Source organism: Candoia aspera, chromosome 1 (genome assembly GCF_035149785.1).
Source record: "Candoia aspera isolate rCanAsp1 chromosome 1, rCanAsp1.hap2, whole genome shotgun sequence".
NCBI classification, from domain to species: Eukaryota; Metazoa; Chordata; class Lepidosauria; order Squamata; family Boidae; genus Candoia; species Candoia aspera.
The window spans coordinates 188,710,442-188,737,901 of record NC_086153.1 but is presented as its reverse complement, the minus strand read 5'-3'; the positions used below and the strand labels follow the sequence as shown (position 1 = coordinate 188,737,901).

The 27,460-nt window shown below is 44.5% G+C and overlaps 1 protein-coding gene across 1 annotated transcript in view; it reads right to left on the bottom strand.

The window, feature by feature from the left end:
• CCDC141 (coiled-coil domain containing 141) overlaps positions 1–27,460 on the bottom strand; it is a 130,423-nt gene that overhangs the window by 79,335 nt on the left and 23,628 nt on the right. Inside the window, 3 exon segments of the mRNA XM_063318120.1 lie at positions 1,463–1,716; positions 13,144–13,252; positions 16,041–16,232. Coding sequence (XP_063174190.1) covers positions 1,463–1,716; positions 13,144–13,252; positions 16,041–16,232 — 555 coding nt within the window.

The window sequence follows — 27,460 nt, the reverse complement described above, 5'->3', positions numbered from 1 at the left end:
AGAGAAAATCCATCTAATCTGGCATCCTGTTTCCCAGAAAGGCCAATCAAGAAAGCTACAAATGGAAATGAAAACTATAGCCCAGTTCCATTCCTGTTCTCCAACAAGTGAAATACAGAGTGACTTCCATTCTGGAGGTAACACTCGGCCCTCTGCATAATTGCCTGCATTTGCATAATTGCCTATATTTGCCTGAAGAGCTAGGCAACCTCTTTTGGCCTCTTTTGGGCTGCTTGGGGGTACAGAGGAATGCCCCCATTTTGCCCCTTAAAATGCCCAACACCTCCCCATCAACTCAGGGGGATCACAACTGGAGCACAAGGGGCCATGTGTAGCAGGTTGCCAGCTTTTGGCTTCAGCCTAAATTTTGAGGTTTACACATCAACCCATACATTAACTAGAAAGGCTGTGGTTGCACAATACACTACAGGTAGTCCTCACTTACCCAACATTCATTCATCGGTCATTTAAAGTTATGACAGCGTTGAATATGGAGACTTACAACTGGTCCTTGAAGTTGTGGCCATCACAGCATCCCCATGGTCACATGATCACAATTTGGGCGCTTGGCAACTGGCACGCATTAACAACGTTTGCAGCTTCCTGCAGTCACATGATTGCCATTTGCGACCTTCACAGCCAGCTTCCAACAAGCAAAGTTATGAGGAAGCCAGCAGAAAGTTGCAAATCATGGTCATGTGAAATTGCATTTAACAACCTGTGGTGATTCACTTAACGACCACAGCCAGAACTAACAAACTGCGGTCGTAAGTCAGGGACAGTCACATGATTTTTCACTTTATGATTATGTTGCTTAGTGAAGGAGTTGCCAGTCCCAATTGCAGTTGGTAAGTGAGGACTACCTGTATGTGGTTGGCTAGTTGATGATTCAGTACAATCACAAGCACTATCACCAATAGCCTCCATTAATTTACCTATCTGTCTTTTGAAGATATTTAAGCCATTAATGAGAACTGGGGGGAAAAAAAGACTGTGGATTGGATATCATCTATGTGAGTCATCTGCAGTATCATTATAGATTAACTTAAAGAGTGGAATTAATCCTTATACTGGATACAAGACTGGAATTGTTGTTATTTTACTATAATTTCCAGCCATGGGACCTAGATTCCCAGCTGCATTTAAAAGAAGGTTTGTATTCTTACAATACCATTAAATTAGGACTATATGATTTATGTTACTAATGTGGATTCACTAATTAAATTCTTATGCATACTTTGTCAGTGTTCCTTATTCTGCTTATTAAAAAGTCTGCTCCCATCTGATGCATTCCCCCATTCCCTTCTCAGCTGGTTTTGCAAATGACTGTGCTAAGCTAGGAATACTGAGGGTTATAGTCCAACAGATCTAGAAGACAGGAAGTTGGGAAACAGTTAATTCAAGATTAATGTAACACAACTAAGTACATATACTTTACATATAGAAACTTTCCAGACTATACCTGGTTTTCCTGGTAATGCCACTGACAGATTTGCAAAACTTGTTCGAGTCCTTCACAATGCAGCTTCAAGTATTTGTCCAGCTGCCTCCTTCTGTCTTGCAGAACTTCAAGGAGAATGTCAATTTTCAAACAACTATTGTGGGCTCCCTGAATGAATTCTGGATTTATGTTCGGCCCGTCAGATTTGAATTCCTGTATGAATTCAGTTAGGTCGTGGCTTTTGTTTAGGAGTCTCAATGATTTTTCCAGAAGCTCTGCAAAGACATTATTAAAAATAATATATTAAATCGCTGGTGAACACATCATACAAACTGTAGTATCCTTCCTTTGCACTGGAGGAAAAACGTATATTGATGTAAGTTTGTTGCATCGTAAGAGAGAAGCAGTAAACCTCTGTACTTCAGTTTCATGCTTAAGTGAACATGATCTTGCTGTGCAGCATCTGACACCACTGGGGAACTGCAGGCTCTTAGCAGTCATAGTTGCAGTATGAAGATGCCATGAGGTGAAGCCCTCTGGAGTAATGGAATTCAAAGAGACTTGCATATTATATCCAACAGAGGGCACTGGTACCATTCAGATTATTTCTTACAGAAGCAGTTCAGATGTTGGCATATAATTGGGCTGGATTGACAGCTCCTGAAGCCCAAAATTAAAAAGCATGTCATTTGCATATTACATTAATTGTACCTAAACATACATTTGCACATCATTTCTGTAATTCTTGCTTGTTTTTTTAAAAACCACAGTACAATAGGTAATTCTGAGCACCATTGCTGAAATTACATTGTTATAAAAGCTGGTGGAAGGGCAGAGTTCGAACTCAAAATGCCAATATTTCATCTCCCTTTGGCAGCACAATGTCAGGCCCAGCCCAAGAACAACGAAGAGTCAGTCCATTCAAACGCCAGTTCTTTATTTGCTCTCACCGTACAGACAGAATCTTGCCAGACTAAAGCTACCCTACCTAACCTAAGGGGAAATAACCGGGGAGACTCTAGGGCGGGGCTATCCTGAACCTCATCATTTTCCCACCATTGCCTCCCGGACTGTGCCTCCGCTTATCTCCCCCACCTCCTTGGAATGTGCTCCCTCCTTCCTGAGAACCAGCGGCACCACCAAAATCCACCACACACAATTGGATCAAGTAGTTTACATGTTTGTTACCACACAAACACTCTTGCCAAGTGACATTCCTCAGGATATTGACATAGTGATTTTCACAGCAGCTAGTGAGAAGGCGCCATGTTATAGCAGATAGCAAATACAATGTAGTTTCCGAAGGATTAAACCATCTCATCATGTAAACATCACGAGAGAAGTTGCAGACCAATTTCTTCTAAAAGTCATCTATAATTTCTTGGGACAAATGTCTAGGATTTGAAATATAATTTAAATTTAATGTCAAAGAATAATGCATATGTTATTTAACAAAGGTGTTATATCACATAGGGTGCCTTTTGCAAAATGTAAAGGTAGCAATCAAGTAAACCATATAAAGCTGTGTCTCCAGCACCATTTCAGCAAATACTTTGCATGACAAGCAAGATTTGTCACAAACATAGGCCTGTACCAAGGCAGGGCTATATATTGCCTCAGGATCAGGTCTAATGATCCAAAGAATAAACAAGCACATGGTTTATTTCAGTTTTCCCCTGAAGAGGGGAAATTTCACAAGGAGTCCAGTTGTAAAGGCCTCAGACCAATCCCCCTAGCAGGGCTGACACAAACTGGAGTTCATACAGAGGAAAAGGCCCATAGTTTTACCCTAGTCTCCTTTGCCAGAATTTGCCCTAATAATGAAGCATTGGTAGCCAAGTTTCCTTATTTATCTGTCAAACCTTGGGAAAGTGAATTGTATGACAGTCTAAAGATCAGAACATTAATTATGTGGGATCTTGTTTAGCCAGTCTTTGTAATAAGTTAAATTTAATAATTTTAAATGGTTCAATGGTACATGATTATCCTAGTGAATTCACATTTACTTATGGGTGGGGAGCAAGCATGATAGATTATTGTAGTAATTAATGATCTCTCTCTCTCTCTCTCTGTGTGTGTGTGTGTGTGTTTGTTTGTGTGTATGTGCCTTCAAGTCAATCTTGACTCCTGACCACTACACAGAAAAGTCCCTGCAGTTTGCTTGACAAAATTTCAGAAGTGGCTTGCCCTTGCCTGCTTCCTGTCCTATTCAGACTATGAGGCAGCCAGACAAAAATATTATCAAACTATTTATTTAAAACAACTATTTACAACAGTAAAAGTTTGTGAATGATTAGGCAAGCAATCTCAGTCAAGACCACCCAGGCAAGGGCAGATGAACAGGCAAGGCTGCAGGATCAGACTGTGGCAGAACAGCAAGGCAGAATTCAGCTAACTCTCTGGTCGAAGCTGTCAGACTTGGTGATGCTAGATTGCATGGTGTGATGGTTGCCTTATTCCCAAAGAGACGCAGACTCACTTAGTCAGGGCTAAGGATTTCTGGTTTATTAGGAATAGAATGCATACACAGAAAAAGACGGGAATGAGCACATGGCGTGCGAGGTAGCCGGTAAATACCCGCGGTGCGGACCTGATCCTTCCCCACCCCCTATTGTCCCAGAGTCCTGATCCGGAGTCTTGATGGGCGATCAGGGGGCGATTCTGGAGTCTCGATGGGCGATCAGGGTGATTAGCGCTGATTGCCTCTGTCCTTTTCCTGTGTCCGGAGCAGGTGTGTCCCCCGTGGTAATGTAGAGATGTCCGGGAGATAGGATGATGGCTTTTCAGGTCAGGGCAAAGATATGTCTCCTTTGTCCTTTATTTGCATTTGACTTTCAGTGCTTATAAGATTATCACTGATTCCTTCCTCCTTCCTCCCCTTTCCCCGGGAAGGCATGTTCCCCGTTGTGATGTATGTATACATCGCAACGGGGGACATGACACATGGCAAGGCAGAAGCTGGAGGCAAGGTCCCGTAGACTGGCACACAGACAGGATCAGTCTAGAACATGGAGGCTAGGCAAGACTGGACTGGAACCATTAGACAAGACTTGACTCTGGAGGCTAGGCTGGACTGAACTGGAGAGTCAAGGCAACACTGATCTCTGGAAACAAGGTTGGATTTGACTGGAGAGTCTAGGAAAGGCTGCGAGCTGAAAGCAAGACTGGACTGGACTGGAAAGTTCAAGCAAGGCTGAGAGCTGGAAATGAGGCTGGACTGGACTGGGGTATCCAAACAAGGCTGAGGACTGGGAGCAAGGCTGGGCTGGACTGAAGAATTCAGGCAAGGCTGAGAGCTGGAATCAAGGCTGGACTGGACTGGAGAATCCAAGCAAGGCTGAGGATTGGAAGCAAAGCTAGAAGCACACCTGGGTCGCACTGAAGCACAGCGACAAGGTCCAGAGCTAAATGCGAGACTGTGCTCAGCAGGAACGGCAAGGAGAGACTTGACTGGAGCAGCATGTGCAGAAGGCATATCCACAGAGGTAGAAGACACTGATGGTGGTTCCATGCTGGCTACAGGCAAGGCTTCTGAGGTAAGGACTCTTCCGCAAGTGCTGTGAGCTCGAAGGATCGGTTGTCTCCAGCAGCTTGCTCTTTGCGCGTCTGCCTTTTAAGGCGATCCTTTCTGTGCCTTTTCTCCCCTGCAGCCAATCAGGCTGCTTTCTGATTTGCATGCTTCTCTGCTCTCCTGTCTCGAACACTGATTGGAGAATTCAAATCCCCCTCCGTTTGACCAATCCACGTCTGCAAATTCACCCGCTTTGCTGAGTCTCTTCCTGGTTCTGCTTCTCCGAGTGTCTCCTAATGAGTTTTGCATTCTCATTCTGACTCCAGATAAGTTTCATTTTTGGAGTCAGAAGTGGGCTGAAACCTCACACTTCCCAGGGCTGAGAGTGACTGGCCCAGGGTCACCCAGCTAGCTCCATGCCTAAGTCAAAGCTAGAATTCACAGTCTCTTGGTCCCTAGCCTGATGCCTTTAACCACTACACTAAATTGGCTCTCAGTGGGCTACCAGTTCCCACACAAAGCAGAATCATGCCAGAGATGCTGAATGGCTGGGTTCGCCTGTCACACTAAGTCAGCGGTGGCCAACATCTGAGGAGCTGAAAGCCACAACTGAGCCTCCCAGCCTTTTGAAAGTCTTAGTATCTCTGAACGTGGGGGGAAGGGGGAACTTTTTATAATCTGTTTTTTAAATGTTTCAAGGGGACAAATAAGAACAGGAGGCCATCTCGTGTTGTGTTGATATCACTGGAAAAGGAGAATGGGAACATTTTTTTTTGCCCTTTTTGCTCGTTTCTTCCAAGTTTGAAGAGTGGGAATAAGAGTTGGGGGCCTTTAGTGCCATCATCAAAAGGGATGCAGTAACTTTTTTCACTTTTTTTCTCTGACCTTTTAAAATCAAAGCTTCAAGATCTGGACTACAAAAGATCATCACCAGATGGCAGCAAATAAGACTTAGAGCAGTGTTTCCCAAAGTAGGCAATACCACCCCCCTGGGGGCATTTGAATTATTCAGAGGGGCATTAGACAGCAAGGGGCAACAGGAGGGGCAATTAGGATTACTGTACATGTAACTTATCCAACAAATTTTATTAAGAGTGGAAAACTGTAAACATATACTTCAATAATTATAAATATATCAAACTTTGGAACACTCGAAATAGTATTGTGCTTTGGACTGCTTCAACCAGATGCTGGGTATTAGCGCAACTGTGAGATTCACAAAAACATGAGCTGCACACTCGGTTATGCTTGGTTATTTAGAAATAAATGTAATGACTATTGAGCTATTCTGTCTGAATGTAGATACATGTCAGGCTCTGCCTGAGACCCAAATGAAAACACAGATGCTAGGGTAGGCTTAGGTTCAGGTTTTATTTGGGAATAGAATGCATGCCTTTAGAAAGCTGAGAGTGAGGGGAGCGCGCCGGAGCGGGATTTAAATAGCCTGCGCCGGTCAGCGCTCCACCCCACATCATCCCAGGTGCGTCCCACGAGTCCCAACGGTTTCGTCCCTGCTAGGTGAGAGGTCGTGCATTCCCCTTGCGCCCCGGGCATCGCCTCGATTGCCTTCCTGGCGGTAACGATCCATTGCCGGGCGATCAGGCTCTTAATTCTTCGAAAGCCCAGGCGCGCCTCTCCTGTTGTTAGTCAATTACCCATTGGCTACTTTGTATCTTTTGTTTCCCGGTCTGCCGGTCCCAGTCGTTACTTAGTTTCTTCTCACCTGTTGCTGGTTCTTTGTGTTTCTTAGTTGCCTTTGCCTAATCCGTCAGGGACCCATTTCCCTGTATTGTCATGCGAGCCGTTGCGATGTCACAAGCATCACAATGGTGATCATGACAATACATCATTGTGTTTCAATCTTTGTACTGAACTTTGTTTCATTTTAGGTAAGTGTGTCTGTGTGTGTGTGTGTAATTGTAATTATATATTTGTACATTAAAATCAAAAGATAGTTTTCATTTTTTTATTTACCTTTCTGATAAAGAGAGCCAAACCAATTTATGTATAATTTATTTTTAATTGTTTAAAATCTTTAATGGTATGTGTTTGTTATTTTTAAAAATATTTTTGTTTGCAAAAATTGTTTGCAAAGAAATAATAATTGAGCAAAAAATATTTTTAAGAAATTATAATTCACACACACACATACAGGACAGGGGGTGTTACAAAAAACTTGGTACAACTATGGGGGCGGTGACCTCAAAAAGTTTGAGAAACACTGACTTAGAGTTTTCTAACTCTTTTGTAGAACTATAGAAAATTCAAACTTTGCTTTTATCTACAGGTCATCTAGTTGTAGCCCAGATCTTACAGTATGCAAACTGTTATAATCCCTATCTTTAAAATCCTCTCCAATTGCCTGAGTTCACACAGCACACCCAGTCTCAAACTATCTATCCAACTGCATTTTAGCCACACTGCACAATCTCAGCTGTAGTTTTAAAAGCTGTAGAGTACAGGACAATTGTATTCAGGAAAAAGTGGAAGAAGAGGGAGAACTGACAAGAGCTAATAGGTAGAAAAATGAATGGAGGGAAAGGTGAGGAATCAGATTGCTGCAAAACTAAATTGTTACCCATCATCTTTGCTGCCTTTTGCAAGAGTTGCAGGGAAGATGGGACCAATGAAATCAATGCAACCAAAGCAGACAGGCTTAATTTGCACATCTAATTTAAAGCCTGCAGGATGGGGTTAAGAATGAAATTACTATCAACCAAGCACTCATAAATAAATTAAGCAGAGCAAAAAAAAGGTTATTTCAAGAGGGTGCTGCTAATACCCGTGCTTCATTGAAAAACTAAGGTATTCTTTTCTGTTCATCTTAGGTAAAGGTAAAGGTTTCCCTTGACATTAAGTCCAGTCGTGTCCGACTCTAGGGGGCGGTGCTCATCTCCATTTCAAAGCCGAAGAGCTAGCGTTTGTCCGTAGACAGTTCCGTGGTGGCCGGCATGACTACACGGAACGCCGTTACCTGCCCGCCGAAGCGGTACCTATTAATCTACTCACATTTGTATGTTTTCAAACTGCTAGGTTGGCAGGAGCTGGGACTAGCAACGGGAGCTCACCCCGTCACGTGGATTCGAACCGCCAACCTTCCAATCGGCAAGCTCAGCAGCTCAGTGGTTTAACCCGCAGCGTCACCGCATCCCTTATAAAACTAAGGTGTTCTTTTCTGTTCATCTTACCTATTGATAAAATTGGAACTGACTGTCATAGAGTACAATATAAAAAGCTAATTTTAATTACATACATGACTACCTGCTTTCTGAATTTTTATCTCTTTGAAAAGGCAAAAACAATGAAAAAATTGTATGAGCTACCCATTCTTGACCCTTTGGGAAAAACCATATTCTGCAAGATTATTTTTTTTATGGCAAACAATTTCCTTTCATTGTTTTCAGGGATGGACCTCTGTTTTTGCAACGGTAGTCAATCACTATCAAACAGTCTAAGCTTCAATTGCTCTACAATGAGCACTTTACACCAATGAAGATTGAATTGAGACCACCAAACCCATATTAAAGTTTCCAGGTTTCAATTCACTGTGCTAACTTCTGATCAGAATTACATATGATTCAAGCCACTTAAGTTGGAACCTGTTTAGTTTTAACAAAAAAATGAAGTAGGATAAAAAAAAGCAGTTTTCTTCATCAGGCAATCAAGAGCAGCTTAAATCTATTTTTAATATAATAATATATTAAAATATATTTGATGGAATCATAGGACCAAGGGAAGAAGAAAGGGTGACAAAATATGGATTATTTGTGTTTGTATACAAACATAGACATTGATGTAATGTACTGTTTGGAAAAAAATATATGATAGAAATTGCTGTTTGGGAATATGGTGTTTTTAAAGATTAATAATCAATTAATGTCAATATGTCAGTCCTATGGAACATTCAGTGTGATATATGCTTTTGATTTACTAATTACATTTATATCCCATCTTCTGTTCAGAAATCCAATGTAATTTATATGGTCCCCCGCCTCCTATTTTATACTCACAATAGCCTAATGGGTATTTAAGGAGAAGAAATAGTGCTGAACTTATCCAGGGAGCAACAGAAGGGCGGGGGGGCAGCGGGTGTTGAACCGAAGTCTCCGCATGCTACTTAAGGTCTCTATTGATAAAGTGCAAATATTCTCAATACTCATAGAATATTTAGCAGCAATCTTATATAGAGAACATTTAGAGGCAATAAATAAGGGAAGCTTTTAGGACAGTTTCTGTAATTGCTTTTTTTAGGTTCTAAAGGTTTAAAATCATGCAATGCCATGCTTGTTTGGACTGGGGCTAGCATATGTTGTGAACTCAGCCATTTTAGTTTCAAACCATGGTTTATAGCTTGACATCTAGTGTGAACCTAGTTCATCAGGCTTTATTCAAGAAAACACGGTGTGGTTTGATGCTCAAACCCTGGCAATGTCACTTGGTTCCAATCACAGTGGAGCAATGTGCCACACAGAAAAGAAAACATTTCTGAACTACCTAGGCTTTGAATGTGAACTATGCTTAGATCACACTTTAGCTGTGTATGTTCCCACTGAAAGTGGAAATTTAGTCAAATGTGTTTCGTAAGCTCTCTCTATATTATATTAACTTTATTTCTGCTTACATTTGTTCAATAAAACTAGCTCTTTTAAAAGTCCTTTGAATATATGTTCATTTGATTTCTCTGTGCTGTTTCAACAATGGCAACAGCCAAGAGCTTTTACAAAACAGATCCTTTCTCACAACATGCAGGGCATATAAAACAGTCATTATGTCAGGCATAAACGCCTTGATGCAACATAAATGGATTTGTGACGGCTGCATATTTCTCTCCAAGATGCCAGTGGATTGCCTGCAGCTCCCTGTCAGCCAACTCATCCAACTTTCCAGCACAGATGGACAACAACACTCAGAAGGCAAACGGTACATTGTAGAATTGCTCAGTGCCAGAAACTGATCGTGCTTATCAACATCACAATAGCATTAGTAAGAAGAAGAAGAAGAAAACTTTGGAATATCACAGACCTAATTCTTTCAGGTGGCAGATCCAAGAACTGGGTCCCACAGTTCCTTGAGCAGGATCCCCAACCCTTGTAGGCAGGCAGACCTAGGAAATAGAAGCTCCTTACCCATTTCTCTTGCTGCAATTCTGCCTGGAATGTGCCTAAATTTTCTGATTTCAAGTGAGAACTTTAAGTCAACTTACTAGGTTCTGTAAGCCATACCACCCAAAGATTACTTAACTAACATTTTCAGCCAAGTCAACACTTTCTTGCTCATTTCTATTTCTTGAAAATGTCTGTTTGGTCTCCAAAATGATGACAGCTGCCTTTCTCTGTAAATGTATGCCAAGATGGTGTCCCATTAAACTAGGCTTTCCTCTTGGATGAAAAATACATCAACATATGGATAGGATCTGTTTTCAAATGCAACCATTGTATCTTTTAGATGTGCATGCCATCTTTCTGTGGGAAATTCAAGGCAGTTTAAGAGATCTCCCTTCATTTTATCTCCAAAGCAACCAACATAGTTTGGGCTGACTGGTCTGAAGTTACCCAGTCAATTTCAATGGCTGAGGGTCGATTTGTTCCCTAGTACATTACACCTAGGATGGGACAGCCAGAAGTGCTTCGTACTTCCTTAGAAAGCAGCCCTTCTAAGGGTTGGAGGACTGTTGTGATCTTCTGGTGCTGTGCTATGCTGCTGAAAATATGTTAAAGAAGTTAATTTGGTGGGGATTTTAACCACCTCTCATTGGGCTGCATTCAGTTTAGCACACTAAGCCTTGCACTATGGAACTACCGTACTTCCACAACCTCTCCTCCTGAGGGCTGGGGATTCCTAGCAGCTGGGTGTGATGGGGGTTGCTGAAGGAAGACACAAACATCCAAAATTCAAGACTCTTCTGCAAGTTCCTCTTCAATCATACTTTGATCCTCTACCCAACTGAAAAGTAGTATCTGTATCAGGTTTGGGGGCATGGAATTAAGAAAGGAGAATCTGTCTACAACATGATAGGTAAAGGTAAAGGTTTCCCTCGACGTAAAGTCCAGTCATGTCCGACTCTAGGGGGCGGTGCTCATCTCCGTTTCTAAGCCTTAGAGCCGGCGTTGTCATAGACACTTCCGGGTCATGTGGCCAGCATGACTCGGAACGCCGTTACCTTCCCGCCGAAGCGGTACCTATTGATCTACTCACATTTGCATGTTTTCGAACTGCTAGGTGAGCAGGAGCTGGGACGAGCAACGGGAGCTCACCCCGCCGCGCGGTTTCGAACCGCTGACCTTCCGATTGGCAGCTCAGCGGTTTAACCCGCAGCGCCACCGCATCCCTTACAACATGATACATACATCAATTTTCCTTTTTTAATTCCATGCTTCCAAATCTAATTAAAATACTACTTCTGAATTGCTATGGAAAAAATCTCACTTGTGAACAGCTTCCTCATGACACTATTACGTTTTAAATGCATGGATAATCAGAATTTTTGGGAATGTCACTCATCTTCCCTATGACAGGGCTGCTACTGCCAATGTGTACCCTGTTAATTAACTAGGTTTGCCAATACCTCTGCATGGAGAGTCAAATCTGCTGTATTAAACATGCCTCAAAGATAAGACATTATTTTTTAGAAAAGAGAAAAAGACACATTTTTCTTACAGGATAACAGTAAGACCTGATAGGTTCACCTCTCCAAACCCTGTTACCACTCTAATGATGATGTATTGATTCTAAAATCATAGTGTAGCAGAGAACCTGAACACTGTCAAGTCCAGCCTCTTCCTTCAGAGCAGGGCTAATGGTCTAGTCCCTACCACACCAGCTCACCTAATAAAGACAACAGATTCCAAAACAGAAAGCGGGTGTATCACACAGGAGGGTCTCTACAGAGTAAATGCGTCTGATTGCCGAAGTACTGTAAATGCGCTAACGAAGAAAATCGTCACATACAAAATTAAAAATGGAAACAAACCACTATTTAAAAAGAGCCAGAGTCATGATTGGCTAGCTGAACAAAGGGCAGTAACCCCAGGATCTGAGGGCTGCATTCAGCTTGCCAAGGGGGAAGTCATTTGTTCAAGATGTTTAGGCATGCCTGGGTTTAATTTCATGTGGTTTTCAATTTAAAGCTTATTCTGCCTGAAGCTTCATGGAAGAAAAAGTATACAAAATAAAATGAAGTCTTCTGTTACTGTTGCCTCAGAGAAAGAGAGAGAGAGAGAGAGAGAATTAATGGGCTACTAAAACCTTTTCCAGATTTTGGATGTACCAGGTGCAGTGATTCAAATCCTCCAGCCGTTCAGCAAATACACTGATCCCAGGTCCTGCACCAGAGAGTACAGTAGTGCCAAATCCAGCTGAATCACTAGAGGCACCAAGAGGAGCCGGTTATGCCAATGATAGCTGGGACTTTCTTGTGATACCTCTGGTCAAGCATCACAGCAATGAAGTGACTGTAGGAGACTCTGATGACTGGGCAGAGCAATATGTAAATTCAGTCAGGTCCGGTCTTAGGAATTTTCCCTGCTGCACAGTAGAAGTGTTCTCTATCCATCCTTGAGCTGGCAGAAAATTATACTGGCATGAAATGTGCTGACCCGTTCCTGATCCCTATCCTGCCTCTTTTGTTCCTAGTCATGGCCAAACATCTGGCTTCCCTCCAAAATCAACGGTGACAAACCCCAACAGATTTTCTACATGGGGAGACTGCCCCTGGGTGGCGTCAGAATAAGTGATATGGATATGGGTGACTTAAGCCATCTCACTTTTGGCCCTAGGATAAGATGGGGACACAGCAGGAAAACAGCTGTTGCTAGGACATGTTTATGCTGTGATTAGCTGAAGCAGGGAGAAACCCTTAGTCAATAGTTGAACAGACCTGTTGAAATCAGCGACAATTATGACAGCATAAGTGGTTTTCCTCCATGTTATTCTCACAACAGTCCTTGATGCTGGCTAAGCTGAATGATGGAAACTATGCACAGAATTTATATCTAGCTCTCTCCAAGGCTAATCTAACACTGTTTAGGAAAAAGTAGACATTATGACCTCTGTGTTACTTTAAATAACTTGCAAGATTTCAACCGTGACCAAGAACATTAACTTCAGAAGAAGTTGTAACCAACATTTATTTAGAAACACCTCACTCCAAATGCTTCCTTGTAAAAGAAGTTGCTCCCATCCCCTTCAATACCTTTTGTATGATTTTTGTGCTGGTGCAAGAGTGCTTTCAGGGATTCAGGATTCTCAAACTCTTGGGAATACTGCAGAAAATCTTCAACTTCATCAATTTTGGCAGCAAACTGTAGGAACATGAAAAGTGCACTCTTCAAAGATATGCATATACCATTGAAAAGGATCAAATGTGCTTTTCAACTGCCTTGCATATTATTAATGTTCTGTTCTCCTAAAGCTGTCTTCCCCAACCTGATACCTTTTGGGTGAGATAGATTTCAATTTCTACAGTTCCCAGCCAGCAGCCCTGCAAATAATTGTTGTTGTTTATACTGCTTGTATGAAGAGGGACCTCTTAAAAGAAATGGAAACAAGGATCCGTTATCTGCTTGATTCTTGCCCTCATTCTCTGATTTTTGCTAGGTTAATATGCTGCAAACAATGACAAATTTTAAATACCTATCATTGTGTTGACTTGCTAGAGCAAAGTAAATCAACTAATACAGTTCTCTGGCAGGCAGCATAATTGTTCCAGCTTTTCAAAAATTCCCACAGATGTGTTCCCCTACACTTCCACTCCCCCACATCACTGCCACTAACTGAATACAGCCTCAAGGAAATAGATGATTGTACCAAACAGAATCCCCCAGCCAGCCCCAATCCTCGCACTCTTCCCTATAGCAGAATGCTTTGAAATCAATTGAGTGTAAAAGCTATCAAATCATCATGCCCTGTAGTAAAATATGCATGCCAATAAAACAAAACAAAAATACTCTCAACCGCCTCAAAATGTCCGTAGAAAAGAGTGATTTATCTTGGTTCTCATAGACTCACAGATTGCAAATGCATGTACTAGGGGAAAATGCTCCTAAACTAATGGCCACCACTGAAAAGGTATATGCTTCAGCCTCTTTGGTCCAAAATGGAACTTCGGGGAATTCACTGAAACAAAAAAAGTAGGTACCTTTGGAAACACAGAGTTGCCTCGAGTGGCCTGTTTTCCTGCCATTCTAACACCCTGCCTTTGTTTCTTGGAGGAAGATACTTCTAACTGGCTCATGTAAATGGGGAATACACATACATCTAGGTGTAGGAGATAAGCTCACACACAGTTAACCACCGTGATATGTTTTAACTTTTAACTGTAGTTTAATTGGCTGAATATATGTAGTGCTATCAGATGCAGGCTGCACAAAACTGGATGATGACTACATGGCAGGAAAGATGTAGAAATTTTTGCTTCAGTCTGACTTTTTGGAACCCAGATCAGGTAGTTAAACACGTTGTGGTTTACCATATTGACCCAGTGGGAGTTTAACAATTGATCCAAAGCAGTAAATCAACAATGAGTGTTTGTGTGTACTAATAGCTTTTTTTTTAAAGTTTATGTCTCCATTTCATTTTGTTTTTTTCTAATCTCACTATATATATTTCAAGTAGGCTAGTAGCTTTGCCTTTTCTCTCCTAAATAAAATTGCTGTCTGTAAGAGAGAAAACCCCTGTTCAGGATGTTGAAACTTCAGATGAAATTAAGAAAGATCATGAAAAATGATGCCTTATGCTCAGCCTTTTTCTCAAACATTCTGTTCCGTTTTTATGAACTTTATGATAGAAAACAAATCCATTATCCTTCAGCGTTTGGGATTTAACTTCTGATTTTCATTAAGGAATATCCTGGAGACGAGGCTTGTACTTTATCATAATAAAACAAAGATTACACATAATCATATTCTGTCAGTTAAAGCAAAACTTTTCAGCAAGAGGCTTCTAGTATTTTCCATTTGAAGTCAACATGTGTTATTTCCCATTTGCCTCTTGCTCAGATATTTCAGGAACAATAAGTTGGTTTCATTTTTGCTACTTCAAGGAATCTAATAGTGTGCATAACCAGCTGCCTGCCAGTCCCTGCATGCGTCTTGGTCCTGCTGAGAGCAATTCCCCTAGCTCAGAACTGCAACAGCAGGTGCTATAAATGTCTCCCTGGGCCCCCCGTATGACTTATGCTTTGATCTTCTCCATGACTGAGAATGAATGGAAAGCCCTTCTCCCCAAATCCTGGGGCCAAGTTGCTACCAAGAGGGTGGGTCCACACTGAAGAACAGCTGGGATCCTCAGAAGTAGTTGGGCCTGCCATTTTTTTTCAAATGAGCTTAAGGGACTCCCTCAGCACTGAAAAGAAGAACGGACAGGCCAGAGAGTAACTGAAAGAGAAAAATGGTATTTCTGGGCCAATGAATGGAGGCAGGCCACTGCTTTCTTCTAAAAAGTACAGGGAGACAGGAGCAATTTACAGGATGCAAGCAGAACATGGGGAGAAGTTTAGGCATTAGTTGCTTGCCTCCTTTCCTTTGACGTCCCACCCAAGCCAGGCTTACTAGTTGCCTGCTTTCAGAGAATAGCCTGAATGTAGTTATTCAGTAGGGCAAGACATGGAAAAATCATTTTGCATTTCATGAAGGCACACTCCAATTAAGAATAGTAACAGCAATGCCACAGGATGACCAATTACTAAATCTGCTGATAGGCTTCCTTTTACTGGGATATTCAGGTAGCAATCTATGCCACCATCTTGACTTTTTTGACCCCCATGGATGCCCTTCCAATGGATGTGTTAATTTGGATTCCTGCACTGAGAAAGAGGCTGGATTTGGTGGCCTCCATAGTCACTTCTAACTCTATGATTCGATGCAGCAAAGATCCCACTAGTATAGAACATTTCTTCTCCCACAGTCATGTTTTTGCTCTACTTTTGGTTCTGATCATTCCTATGGAAACAGAAAAACACTTGCGGTTATCTTTTTTTCTTTTTTCTGTCTAAAGTCATGAAAAGTCATCAACCAGAAAGGGGTCCCTGAAATGCAACATTGATCTGTTTTCTTTGAACATGAAAAGTATTTTCCATTCTCGTAGACAAACCTCCAGAGCATTTTCAAAGAAATCCAAACTCAGTTTTAAAAGCGTCCTCCGCTTCTCGAGAACAATCGTCAGGGAATCCCAAGCATCTCCCAGGGACTCTGCCATGGCTTCGTACACCTGCTCTTGATCTTGATGCTCTGCCGCAGTTTTGTCAGCTTCCTGTAACAGATCCCAAACTTGGCCTTCCAAAAGCTACAGATAAAAGAAATATGGATCAGAAATCAGGATGAAAGTCTCCTGGCACAGTAGACAAACCTCTATTCATATATTTGCCCTGTTTTTCAACTGCAAAAGACTCCCAGAAAGTTTGAAAAGGTTGTAAGGCCGTTTACAGTACAGTTCACCTCCCCATTTACTCAGAGGCAGGGCCATTTCATGAAAGCCAGTGTGGTGTAGTGGTGAACGCTCCAGGTAAGAAACTGGGGGACCGCGAGTTCTAGGCCCACCTTAGGCACAAAGCCAGGCGGGGGCCTTGAGTCAGTCACTCTCTCTCAGCCCTGGGAAGCAGGCAAGGGCAAGCCACTTCTGAAAATCTGCAGGGATTTAACCAGGCAGTTGCCAGGAGTCAACAATGACCCAAAGGCACCAAAACAAACAAAACAAAAAAGCAGTACAGCAGTTAATTGGCTGTTTTGTAAAGGGGAGAACTTAACCTTTTAGACACTTCCTTCAGCCTGATTTTATATCAGCCCGGTTGGAAGAACTCTTGCTTCATAAATTGACTTTTGCTGGTTTGAAACCTGGCAGGATATTTTTTTCCCCATTCTGGGAGTGATACCCTTTTATCTGAGGAGACTGATCCAAAGTCACCCGGCTGACCTCATGCCCAAGGCAGGATTAGCACACGCAGTCTCCTGGTTTCTAGCCTTAAAAAACTACCCCAAACTGACTCTCATTGTGTATATACACAGATCCACCAAAGCACATCTAGAAAAGTATGGCTGTCCAAACAAATCAGCCTGAGTTGTCACTGGAGGCACAAATGACCAGGCTCAAATTATCCTACTTCAGACACTTTATGCAAAGGCCCAGCTCTCTGGAAAGGGCTCTAATGCTGGGAAAGGTGGAAGGAAAGAGAAGAAGAGGATGACCAGCAGCAAGGTGGATGCACTCAGTTACAGTGGTGATGACTGTGCTGTTGGGAGACCTGAAAGACCAGGTTAGGGACAGATTGTCATGGAGAAAATCTATCAACAGTATGTGGTCACTAGGAGTTGAAAACGACTTGATGGCTGTCAGGGTAGTCTTACTTCGAATAAGACACGGACTCATTTAGAGGGTCTAAGGATTTCCGGGTTTATTGAAGCAGAATGCATACGGAGAAAAAGACGGGAATGCGGGCGTGGTAGCAGGGTACCCCGTTTATACCCTGGTGGCGGACCTTGTCCTCCTCCACCCCCCATTGTTCCCCAAGCTGGGTCCGGATGGGTGATTTGAATTGGTATGGGTCTGACAATGGGCAATTCGGGTGATCTCCGATGGTTTCCTTTGTCTCTTTGCCTTCGTCCGGTGCAGGTGCATCCCCTGGGGTAATGTGTGGGAGTTCCCCTGATCTGTTAATGGTTTCCATGTCCTGTCCGAGGTGCGCTTCTATTGTCCTGGTGATTGTTTTAGGAGTTTGGGTGCTTAAGGGATGATGTGTGTGTTTAAAGGATAATGGTTATCCCTTCCTCTTTCCTGATGGGCATGTTCCCCGTTGTGATGCACTTATGCCTTGCAACGGGGAACATGACATGCTGCCCCCCTAAGAGAATTCTAAGGTGCCGGTTTGTCCGGGTATGCTTCGTGGAAGCTTTTGACAAGCCATTTTGCTGAAACATTTTGCACTTGGACCCACTCTGGGTGGGGAAAATGTCTCCATTTGACAAGGTACTGTAGGGTGCCCCTTAGCCTCCTGGAGTCTAGTACCTCCTTAATTTCAAAATGTTGTTGCCCATCTATCATGATGGGTGGGGGCGGGGGGGTTTCATTGTGCCATTTTGAAGGGGTGGCTGGTTTCAGTAGGGCACAGTGGAACACTGGGTGTATGCACCATAAATTGTGGGGTAGCTCCAACTTGAAAGTCACTGGGTTGATAATTTCTATGATTGGGAACGGTCCAATGAATTTGGGTGCCAGTTTCTTTGAGGGCTGTGGGGTCTTGATGAACTTAGTGGAGAGGTAGACCCTATCTCCCACTTTGTAGTTCAGTTGCGCCGCCCTGTGTTTGTCTGCGAACTTTTTGTATGTAGCCTGCGCATCTGCAAGAGCCAGCTGGATGACGGGCCAAACCGTGGCCAGTTGTGCCACCCAGTCATCTGGGGAACAGGGCGGGGTGTCTGGTTGGGGCAGTTCAGGGATTGGAACGAAGTCTCTGCCATAAACCACTTTGAATGGGGTGTGACCTGTGCTCTGGTGCACTGCATTGTTGTAGGCTACCTCTGCAAAAGGTAGCAGGTCCACCCAATTGTCCTGTTGATAGTTTATGAATGATCGTAGGAATTGCTCTAGGGTGGAGTTAAGAATCTCCGTAGAGCCATCTGTGTGGGGGTGCCAAGCCATGGACAGTGCCTGCTTGGTACCAATAAGTTTTAAAAATTCTTTCCAGAACCTGGAGGTAAATTGTGTGCCCCTATCAGTCACCAAATGGGAGGGGGCGCTGTGGAGTTTATAGATGTGATTAAGGAATAGGCGTGCCAGCTGTTGCGTGGAGGGGATGGATGCGCAGGGTATGAAGTGTGCCTGCTTGGAAAAATAGTCTTTTACCACCCAGATGACTGTTTTTCTTTGGCTGGGTGGTAGGTCTACAATGAAGTCCATGGAAATTTCCTCCCAGGGACGGGAGGGGCTTGCTACTTGCTGCAACAGTCCTTGGGGCTTCCCCACCTTTCGTTTTGACATGGCACATGTGGGGCAAGCAGCGACATATTCTTTAACGTCCTTCCTGAGAGTAGGCCACCAGAATTGTCGCCTGATTAAATGTAGTGTTTTGACAAACCCAAAGTGCCCGGCCATCTTGTCATCGTGGGAGCGGTTTAAAACTTCTGCTGGCAATGTCTCTGGCACATACAGGTTCTTCTGTCTCCAGGCTAGACCATTCGTGAAAGATACATTGTGTTGGTTGGTTTGCAACCATGTACCTGTTTTGAGGGCTTGAACGAGCCGTTGTTGCCAGTTTGGTGAAATTGACCTGCGTCTCCCTCCATTCGCGGGTGTTTGGCTGGGGTGCGTTGGGTTCTTGTTTGGCTGCGCGTGACGGCAGGGCAGCCCAGCTGTGTGTTGGTCCACACAGTTCCCACAATGTCCGATGCCTGGCTGGCATCCTGAGGCCATCGGGAAAGAGCATCTGCTAGGAAGTTCTTCCTCCCCAGTATGAACTTTAATTTAAAGTTAAATCGGCTGAAGAACTGCGCCCAGCGTACTTGCTTGGGGCTGAGGTGTTTTGGAGTGCTGAGAGCCTCTAGGTTTTTGTGGTCTGTCCAGACCTCGAAGGGGCAGGAGGCCCCTTCCAGGAGGTGCCTCCATGTCTCTAGGGCTGCCTTGACTGCGAACGCCTCCTTTTCCCACACGTGCCATCTCCGTTCTGTTTCAGAGAACTTGCGGGAAAGGTACGCGCAGGGCTTCATCTGATTGTCAAAATCCCGCTGAAGCAGGAGTGCCCCGATGGAGAAGTCGGATGCGTTGACTTGTACGACGAAGGGTCTGGTGGGTCGGGGTGTTGCAGCACTGGCTCTGCTGTAAAGAGGCTTTTGAGGCGATCAAAAGCCCTTTGATAATCAGCAGTCCAGTTCAGGAGCGCCCCCGGGTTCCGTGATTTTCGTGTGTCTCCCAGGCCCTTTGTCTGGAGTAGGTTAGTTAGAGGCAGCACAATTTCCGCCAGCCCCTGGATAAAACCCCTGTAGAAATTCATGAAACCGAGGAAACTTTGGAGTTGCCTCCTCATGCGTGGGTGCTCCCACGCCAGTATGGCTTGGACCTTACTTGGGTCCATCTCAATTCCCCTCACCAAGATTCTATAGCCCAGGTAGTCAATTTGTTCTTTATGAAACTCGCACTTGGAGAGCTTGGCGAATAGCTCTGCCTTGAGGAGTTTCCTGAGCACTTGCTTCACTAAGCGTTCGTGCTCTTCTTCGGTCTCTAAATATATTAAAACATCATCGAGATAGACAAGCACCCCCTTAAATAAGTGGTTGTGCAAGACCTCATTAATTAACTGCATAAATACTCCTGGTGCTCCTGCCAACCCAAATGGTAGAACTTTATATTGAAACTACCCCAGCAGGCAGTTGAAAGCCGTCTTCCATTCATTCCCCTCCCGTATTCGTATTCAGAAGTAGGCTTCCCTCAGGTTCAGTTTTGAGAATATCTTGCCCTTTGCCAGGTGGGCAAGAATATCCTTGATGATGGGTAAGGGATATTTATTTGAGATGGATGCGGCATTCAAACCGCGGTAGTCAGTACAGAGCCTCAGAGACCCGTCCTTTTTTTCCCGAAAGAGGACTGGGGCTCCGACTGGTGAGTTTGCAGGCTCAATAAAGCCCCGCACTAAATTTTTATCGACGAACTCCCTTAATGCTGCCAGCTCCTTCTGGGTCATCGCATAGATTTTGGGCTTTGGTAAGGGTGTGCCAGGGACCAGTTCTATGGTGCAGTCTGTTTTTCTATGGGGCGGGAGTTTGTCAGCCTCCTTTTCGCCAAACACATCGGCAAACTCTGCATATCTGGCTGGCAGGCCCTCCAGGGTCGCTGCCCCCAGATGCATCGAGGTAGTCGCTGCCCTCCCCATTGCAGCATGGGGAACCCAATCCCCTGTGGGTGCTTGATAACGCCCATCCGAAAACGTGATTTCCCTGGTTGTCCAGTTTATTTGTGGGTTGTGTTGCACTAGCCATGGGATTCCTAGGATGATTAGGGGTTGGCCCACTGGTGCCACAATGAACGGCAGTCTTTCCTTGTGGCTGCCGAGCTGCAGCGCAACTTTGTCCGTGTATTGGGTGACCGGGCCCCCTCCCGCTGCTGATCCATCCAACTGTGTAAAAACAATATGGTGCTGAAGTGGATAGCAGCAGAGGTTTAGTGCGGCCGCCAGGTCCGGGTGCATAAGGCACTTCAAGCAGCCAGAGTCAATTAGTGCCCAAACTTTTTCCATCTCTCCACCGTGGGTTAGGGTGACTTTCACATATAGGGTGGGACAATTTTCACTCACCCCGAAGTTGTCGCACCTCTTGTTTTCTTCCACCTGTCCTCTGGTGCTCCTTAGGGCAGGTGGCTGGCGTTTCCCGCCGGTTCGTCTTTGTCACTTTCCTCTTCTTCGGTGAAGTAAGGGAAGTCCTTTGCTGCGGTTTCACCCATCATGACTGGCAATTTCCTGGGTGCTGGGGCTGGCTTGGTTGGTGCCTTCCACGAGCTGTCCCTCGCCTTCGCTTTTGGGCAGGCCGCCGCCTTGTGGTCCTCCTTCCCGCACCTAAGGCACTGACCCTTGGCGAACCGTCGGTCTCTTTCTTCCTTCCAGGGCTGGGGTCTCGACCTCACCGGTCCTGCTGCTGTCCGGGGTCCTCTCATCGCCTCTGCATGCTGCGCTTCCCTCTTTGCTTGGAGGAAAGTGTCCTGGGCGTCCTCTGCCTCTCCTGCCAGCCGGATCCGCTCCACCAGAGTGTTGGGGTTATTCCTGCACAGTGCCCACCTGAGTACATTCAGGTTTAGACCCTCCTTGAACCGCTCAATGAGGGTGGACTGGGACCATACTTCGACCTTACCGGCCAGGGCTTGAAACTCCATGGCATAATCTGCCATGGAGCGCTGTCCTTGTTTGAGGGTTTTCAGGGCTCTTTTCGCCCTCTCCCTTTCCAGGGGGTCCCTGAAGTGCAGTTCTACTGCCCAGAGGAACTCATTGCAGTCCTCCAGTTCCGGGGCGCCTGCCTGGCATAGCTGGACATACCAGTCAGCGGCCCGTCCTTTTAATTTTATTGCTATGGCATTTACTTTGCCCTTTTCCGTTCGGAAGTAGGGACCCCATTCCTCCATATAGTTCCTCGCGTTTGTGAGGAAAAAGGAGAGTTTTGTGGGGTCCCCATCGAACTTAATGCTGAAGTCCTTTATCGCCACACTCGGTGGGCTCCAAGCCGCATCTGGGTGTCTAGGTGTGCTTCGGGCAGTTGGGGCTCCTTGGTCTAGACGTGGGGATTCCCTCCGTCGGGCTTCGGTTGGCGTTGGTACCATCTCTTGCCGGCTCCCGCTTCGTTCCAGCCGTCTCACCATCAGGGTGGGGGGGGGGGTGCAGCCCATCTGGCGGGTTCTTGGAAGCAGACTCTGCCTGGCGCTGTGTCGTCCTCCGGACCTCTCCTCCGTCTCTCCGGCTGGTGCGTCTCCAGGGGGGGGGTAAGGGGTGTTGGGTTTCTGGTGCCTGGCCCCTCCGTGCCCTGGCTGTGGGATTCGTACGCCTCTGCTAACCTCTGGAGCAGCTGCTGCATCACCTCCAGCTTGTCCTCGACCGTGCTCAGTCTTGCCGCTGTTCGCGAGCCCTTCTTGGTGCGGTTGCCCCTCCTCTCTCCTTCGGTTCCTGACGCCGTGGATGATGGGACGTCCCACGGTTCCTCCGGGGTTCCGGGCGATCTGGGTGAGGATCCCTCCATCTCGTCAATGGTGGCCCACGTGCCTTGGGACTCACGGGTGACGTTTGTCGTTGCTTCCCCCTCCGAACTCGATCCCAAGCTCTCCTGGACCTCGTGCCGTCGGGGCCTCGGGCATCTGCTGTTCTTGGGGATGGGAGTTCCGTTGCTGGTCGCCAGGTAGCCACCTCACCATGAGATGAAACCTTCCAACACTAGCTTGGTTCCCTCACAGATTGGATCTGGACTGGTGCTAGTGGGAAAAAAAAATTTTGGATTCCCGTCTTTATGTCAGGGTAGCCTTACTTCGAATAAGACACGGACTCATTTAGAGGGTCTAAGGATTTCCAGGTTTATTGAAGCAGAATGCATACGGAGAAAAAGACGGGAATGCGGGCGTGGTAGCAGGGTACCCCGTTTATACCCTGGTGGCGGACCTTGTCCTCCTCCACCCCCCATTGTTCCCCAAGCCGGGTCCGGATGGGTGATTTGAATTGGTATGGGTCTGACGATGGGCAATTCGGGTGATCTCCGATGGTTTCCTTTGTCTCTTTGCCTTCGTCCGGTGCAGGTGCGTCCCCCGGGGTAATGTGTGGGAGTTCCCCTGATCTGTTAATGGTTTCCATGTCCTGTCCGAGGTGCGCTTCTATTGTCCTGGTGATTGTTTTAGGAGTTTGGGTGCTTAAGGGATGATGTGTGTGTTTAAAGGATAATGGTTATCCCTTCCTCTTTCCTGATGGGCATGTTCCCCATTGTGATGCACTTATGCCTTGCAACGGGGAGCATGACAATGGCACATTATTAATCAATCAGTCCAGGAAGCCCCACCCCCATGAAGAAAAACAATTGGCCACTGCTTTCCTGGAACAGTGTGGTGGGTGGGCCCAGAAGCAGAGGAATTGTCCAATAGGAGGACATGGCAGCCTGCAGTCAGGACCAAATACCTTGCAAGCTAGAGAGCCAGTTTGGTCTAGTGGTTAAGGCAATAGGCTAGAAACCAGGAAACCGGGAGTTCTAGTCCCGCCTTATGCATGAAAGCCGGCTGGGTGACCTTGGGCCAGTCACTTTCTCTCAGCCCAACTCAGTGCAATGTAGTCTAGCCTCCTTGTCGTGCACCCTGGGCAACGTGACTTGTCATGGCTAAATAGGCCACACATCTGGCTGCTGGACCTCACAAGGATTTCCCAGCAAGAAAAAGTAACATGAACACCAAACTGCTATGCCATATGATTAAAAAAAGAACCTTGCAAGCTGTTGCCCAAGTCTCTCAGTCTGGACAGGGTTCTCTTGGAGTGCCTTAGAGTCAAGTATGAGCACAGGCTAGGAGCAGCTTGAACGGTAAATGCAAATTACCCTTTGCAGTGGGCACTGGGCAGGCAGGCTGGACTATGGATTGCAGTGCCCACTGCTACCCCATGCCCTATGATGGTCACAAGCCCAGCACGTGCCAGGCTAGCACTTCACTGCCCATTGCTCCTGCCTGCTGGAACCAACGGCAGACTGTGAGGACAGCAGGAGAAGCAGGATGCCTTGCTGCTCCAGGGGCCTAGCCACTCCTGGAGCTCTAAGCCCTGGGTGACTGCCTGCATCTCATGAGCCCCACAGCAAAAGGCCCGGCATTCCCTTCTCCCCATCCCATTTGCTGTCTGCCTTGCCTGAAGAGGGAGAGAGAGAGGTGGAGGTGAGTGGCGTTGCATTTGGAAGTAAAAATGCTGACACTTCGAGGACTGATAGACTGAGAACAATATTTGCAGGGCAGAAAGCAGGGTAAGTGGGATTTCAACAAGAAAAACAGTTTCTCTAAGGAATTTATATTTTAAACAATAAAAGTAATTAAGTATTACTTGTGATACCACTTTAATTTTTAGTTCAGATTAAGTAGTTTTATTTATTTATTTATTTTCTATCCCACCTTTATTATTTTTTATAAATAACTCAAGGTGGTGAACATACCCAATACTCCTTCCTCCTCCTCCTATTTTCCCCACAACCACAACCCTGTGAGGTGAGTTGGGCTGAGAGAGAGCGACTGGCCCAAGGTCACCCAGCCAGCTTTCATGCCTAAGGCGTGAAATTAGCAGAAATCCATCTGCAATTGTAACCCATGGTCCTGTGTGGGCTCTTAATCTGGGATTGCATTGTCCCCTCAAATCCCTAAGCCCATCTGCTTAGCAATAAGTTCTATTCAATTCAAGGGGCCTTAGCCTATGAGAGGCTAAGAGTATTGTTAAAGGGAATATTGATTATTTGCAAGAACTTTCCAATAAAAAGTCAGAATACTTCATTTTAATAAATCAGTGATTAACAATCTTAAAGAATATTACGCATGTTTTTTTTATCTTAAACTGAGACTGATTCAACAAATATTTTTCACCTTTATTTGACACATGAGAAAATGTTTAAGACGTGTTGACTGTAAAGGTTATTATCTTCTAATGATGGAGAGGACACTTAGAAATATAATGTGAGCTTCGCCCCCTTTTATCTCATTTTGGTTTAATATATTTAAGGTTAATACGGTTCTGGGAAAAGGAATTACTGTAGGCTTATAGATATACATGTAATTCTGAATTATATAACCCCAATTTAGAATTTATTAATATATGAAGAAGCATGGATTCATCAAGCATGGAGCATAGCAAAGAATTATCATTCTTTTACAGTGGAAAAATAGCACCATCCTGGATTTTCGGTCTTGGATAGTTTACCCTCTAACATTTGTTTCTTTTTTGTTCTTTTTTTGTTGCTTGTTCATTTCTTTCTGTACATTAAAGCAATTTTTAAAAAGAATTGTTCAGTGTGTTGTACAAACCTAGGCAGTTAGGTTAGCCATATTTTAGTTAACTGTGGTTTGTGTGTTCAAACATACTCAGTTTAAGGCAGTCTCATAATTTCAAAATGTACAGATACCTGATTATCCCATAATCTGTAGCAGCCGGGGTCAACAGACACAAAAGGGGTTATGGAGCAAGGTGAAATGTATTCATTGTTGAATTAGAAGTAGTATATAGGTTTGCCTTTGACTCATAACAAGTCATTTTGTTTCAGTTCTTTTACTATTTTCACTGTAAGGCCTAACAAGTATTGCCATTTCTCTTTATTTCAAATTCTTCAGCGTATCTTCAGCACGCCTTCTAGAAACTTGATTTATGTTTGCCCATTTTCATCTCAACTCTTTATCGTGACAATGGATGAATGGAATGCCATGTTTTGCTGTTACTTTGAGTGTTATCTGGAAGAATGCATAATGAGAAGAGGAATCCATAATAGACAAATTAAAATCTAGGATAACTCATTCTCCTGATACAGACTATAGTAAGAATTGAAGATAGGAAGAGTTGAAATTCTCCTGATAAAGACTGAGCTGAGAAGAGGAAATAATAGAACACTAATACACTGTTGCTTTAAACTCAGAATTGTAATATCCAGATTCTCCCAATCGACCACCCACATATCCTCTGCTAGTAATAGTTGCATCTGAACTGGCTGATAATCCCTCTATTCTAAAAGAAATGCTATGAGAAATACTTTTCAGAAATAATGAACTATTGTTTCTTAATTGAAAAAGAAAGATTAATAGTTGTCACTGAAAGAAAAAACATGAAGGCTTACCAAATATGAATTATTATTTGAAATATGAACTCTGCATATACAGACCAAAAGAGAGCGAGTGAAAGAGAAAGCCACCACAAAGATTTCCTCAGAACACAGTAGATGGAGAAACAAAATGCATGTTTTTTAATTGGAGGGCATGGGTGCGCAGCCTATGTACACCTGTGGCCACCGGCCCCCCGTTTTGCTGCTGCTGAAGGGGAGAGGATGGATGAGGAGAGAACATGAAAAATATGTGAATGAAGTTTAGGAAAAAAAGCAGTTTTACTCTGCATGTCTTCACGTTGACCACACACACTTTCCTCTTTGCCTTAGAAACATGAGGCTCCCAACATCTTTCACAAGGCTCATGCAACTGTCAGCCAACCCTCATTTTAGGGCGTTGGCTGTATATGCTGAAAGAGAAACTCAGAAAAATACAAGAAATTAATTCAGGCTCTTCCAGTCGCCCTTTGAATCACACAGAAGAACATCTGAGCAGTGGCCTTGCCTAACTTTGGGGAGCATGTCCTCAGAGGAGGCCAGAACAGGCAGGATAGATCAAAGCCCCACCCCTCTGGTATCTCTGTCAGTGGCACGCACACGGACAATTGAGGGAAGGCTTTGACTGTGACACCACAACTGCCATCTTGCCTGTTTTGCGTTATCTTCAAAAGGTGTTTTGGAATGTGCAGAAGCCCAAATGTAGCACTTATTTGTAACCCCTTAAGTTGCCAGGGCATAAAAGGCACATTGGCTTTAAGGAGTTGCAGATGGGGGCTACATTTTGGTTCCTTCAGAGTCTGAAGTATCTTTGGAAGATCAGATCCAAAATGCTGCGAAGCCCCATTAATTTTTGTACTTGGGGGTCACAGTGAGAGGATTGACTGCGATGTACGCATTGTGTAGAAGCCTTAGTAAAACTTCTATTTGTGCCGCCAGTCCTGAGCTTATGAAGAAGGAGGACTGGTCAAGAATCATGGAAGCCACAACAGATAGTAGCATTCTTTTCAGTCAGCCATTAAGTCTGCAGGCCTGACTTAGTCTTAATTGTAGCAGTAATCTTCGTGTTGGACACACTTGCCTAATTATCTCCTTTTGATGTTGCTGGAAAAGTATATGGCTTAATGTTTCTAAAAATATTTTCCATGTTGAAGATAGGGAATACTAGCTGAAAGATATGAAAGCTTATAGCAACTTTTAGAAGGTTATACTGTACAGTATGATGAAACAAAAATACAC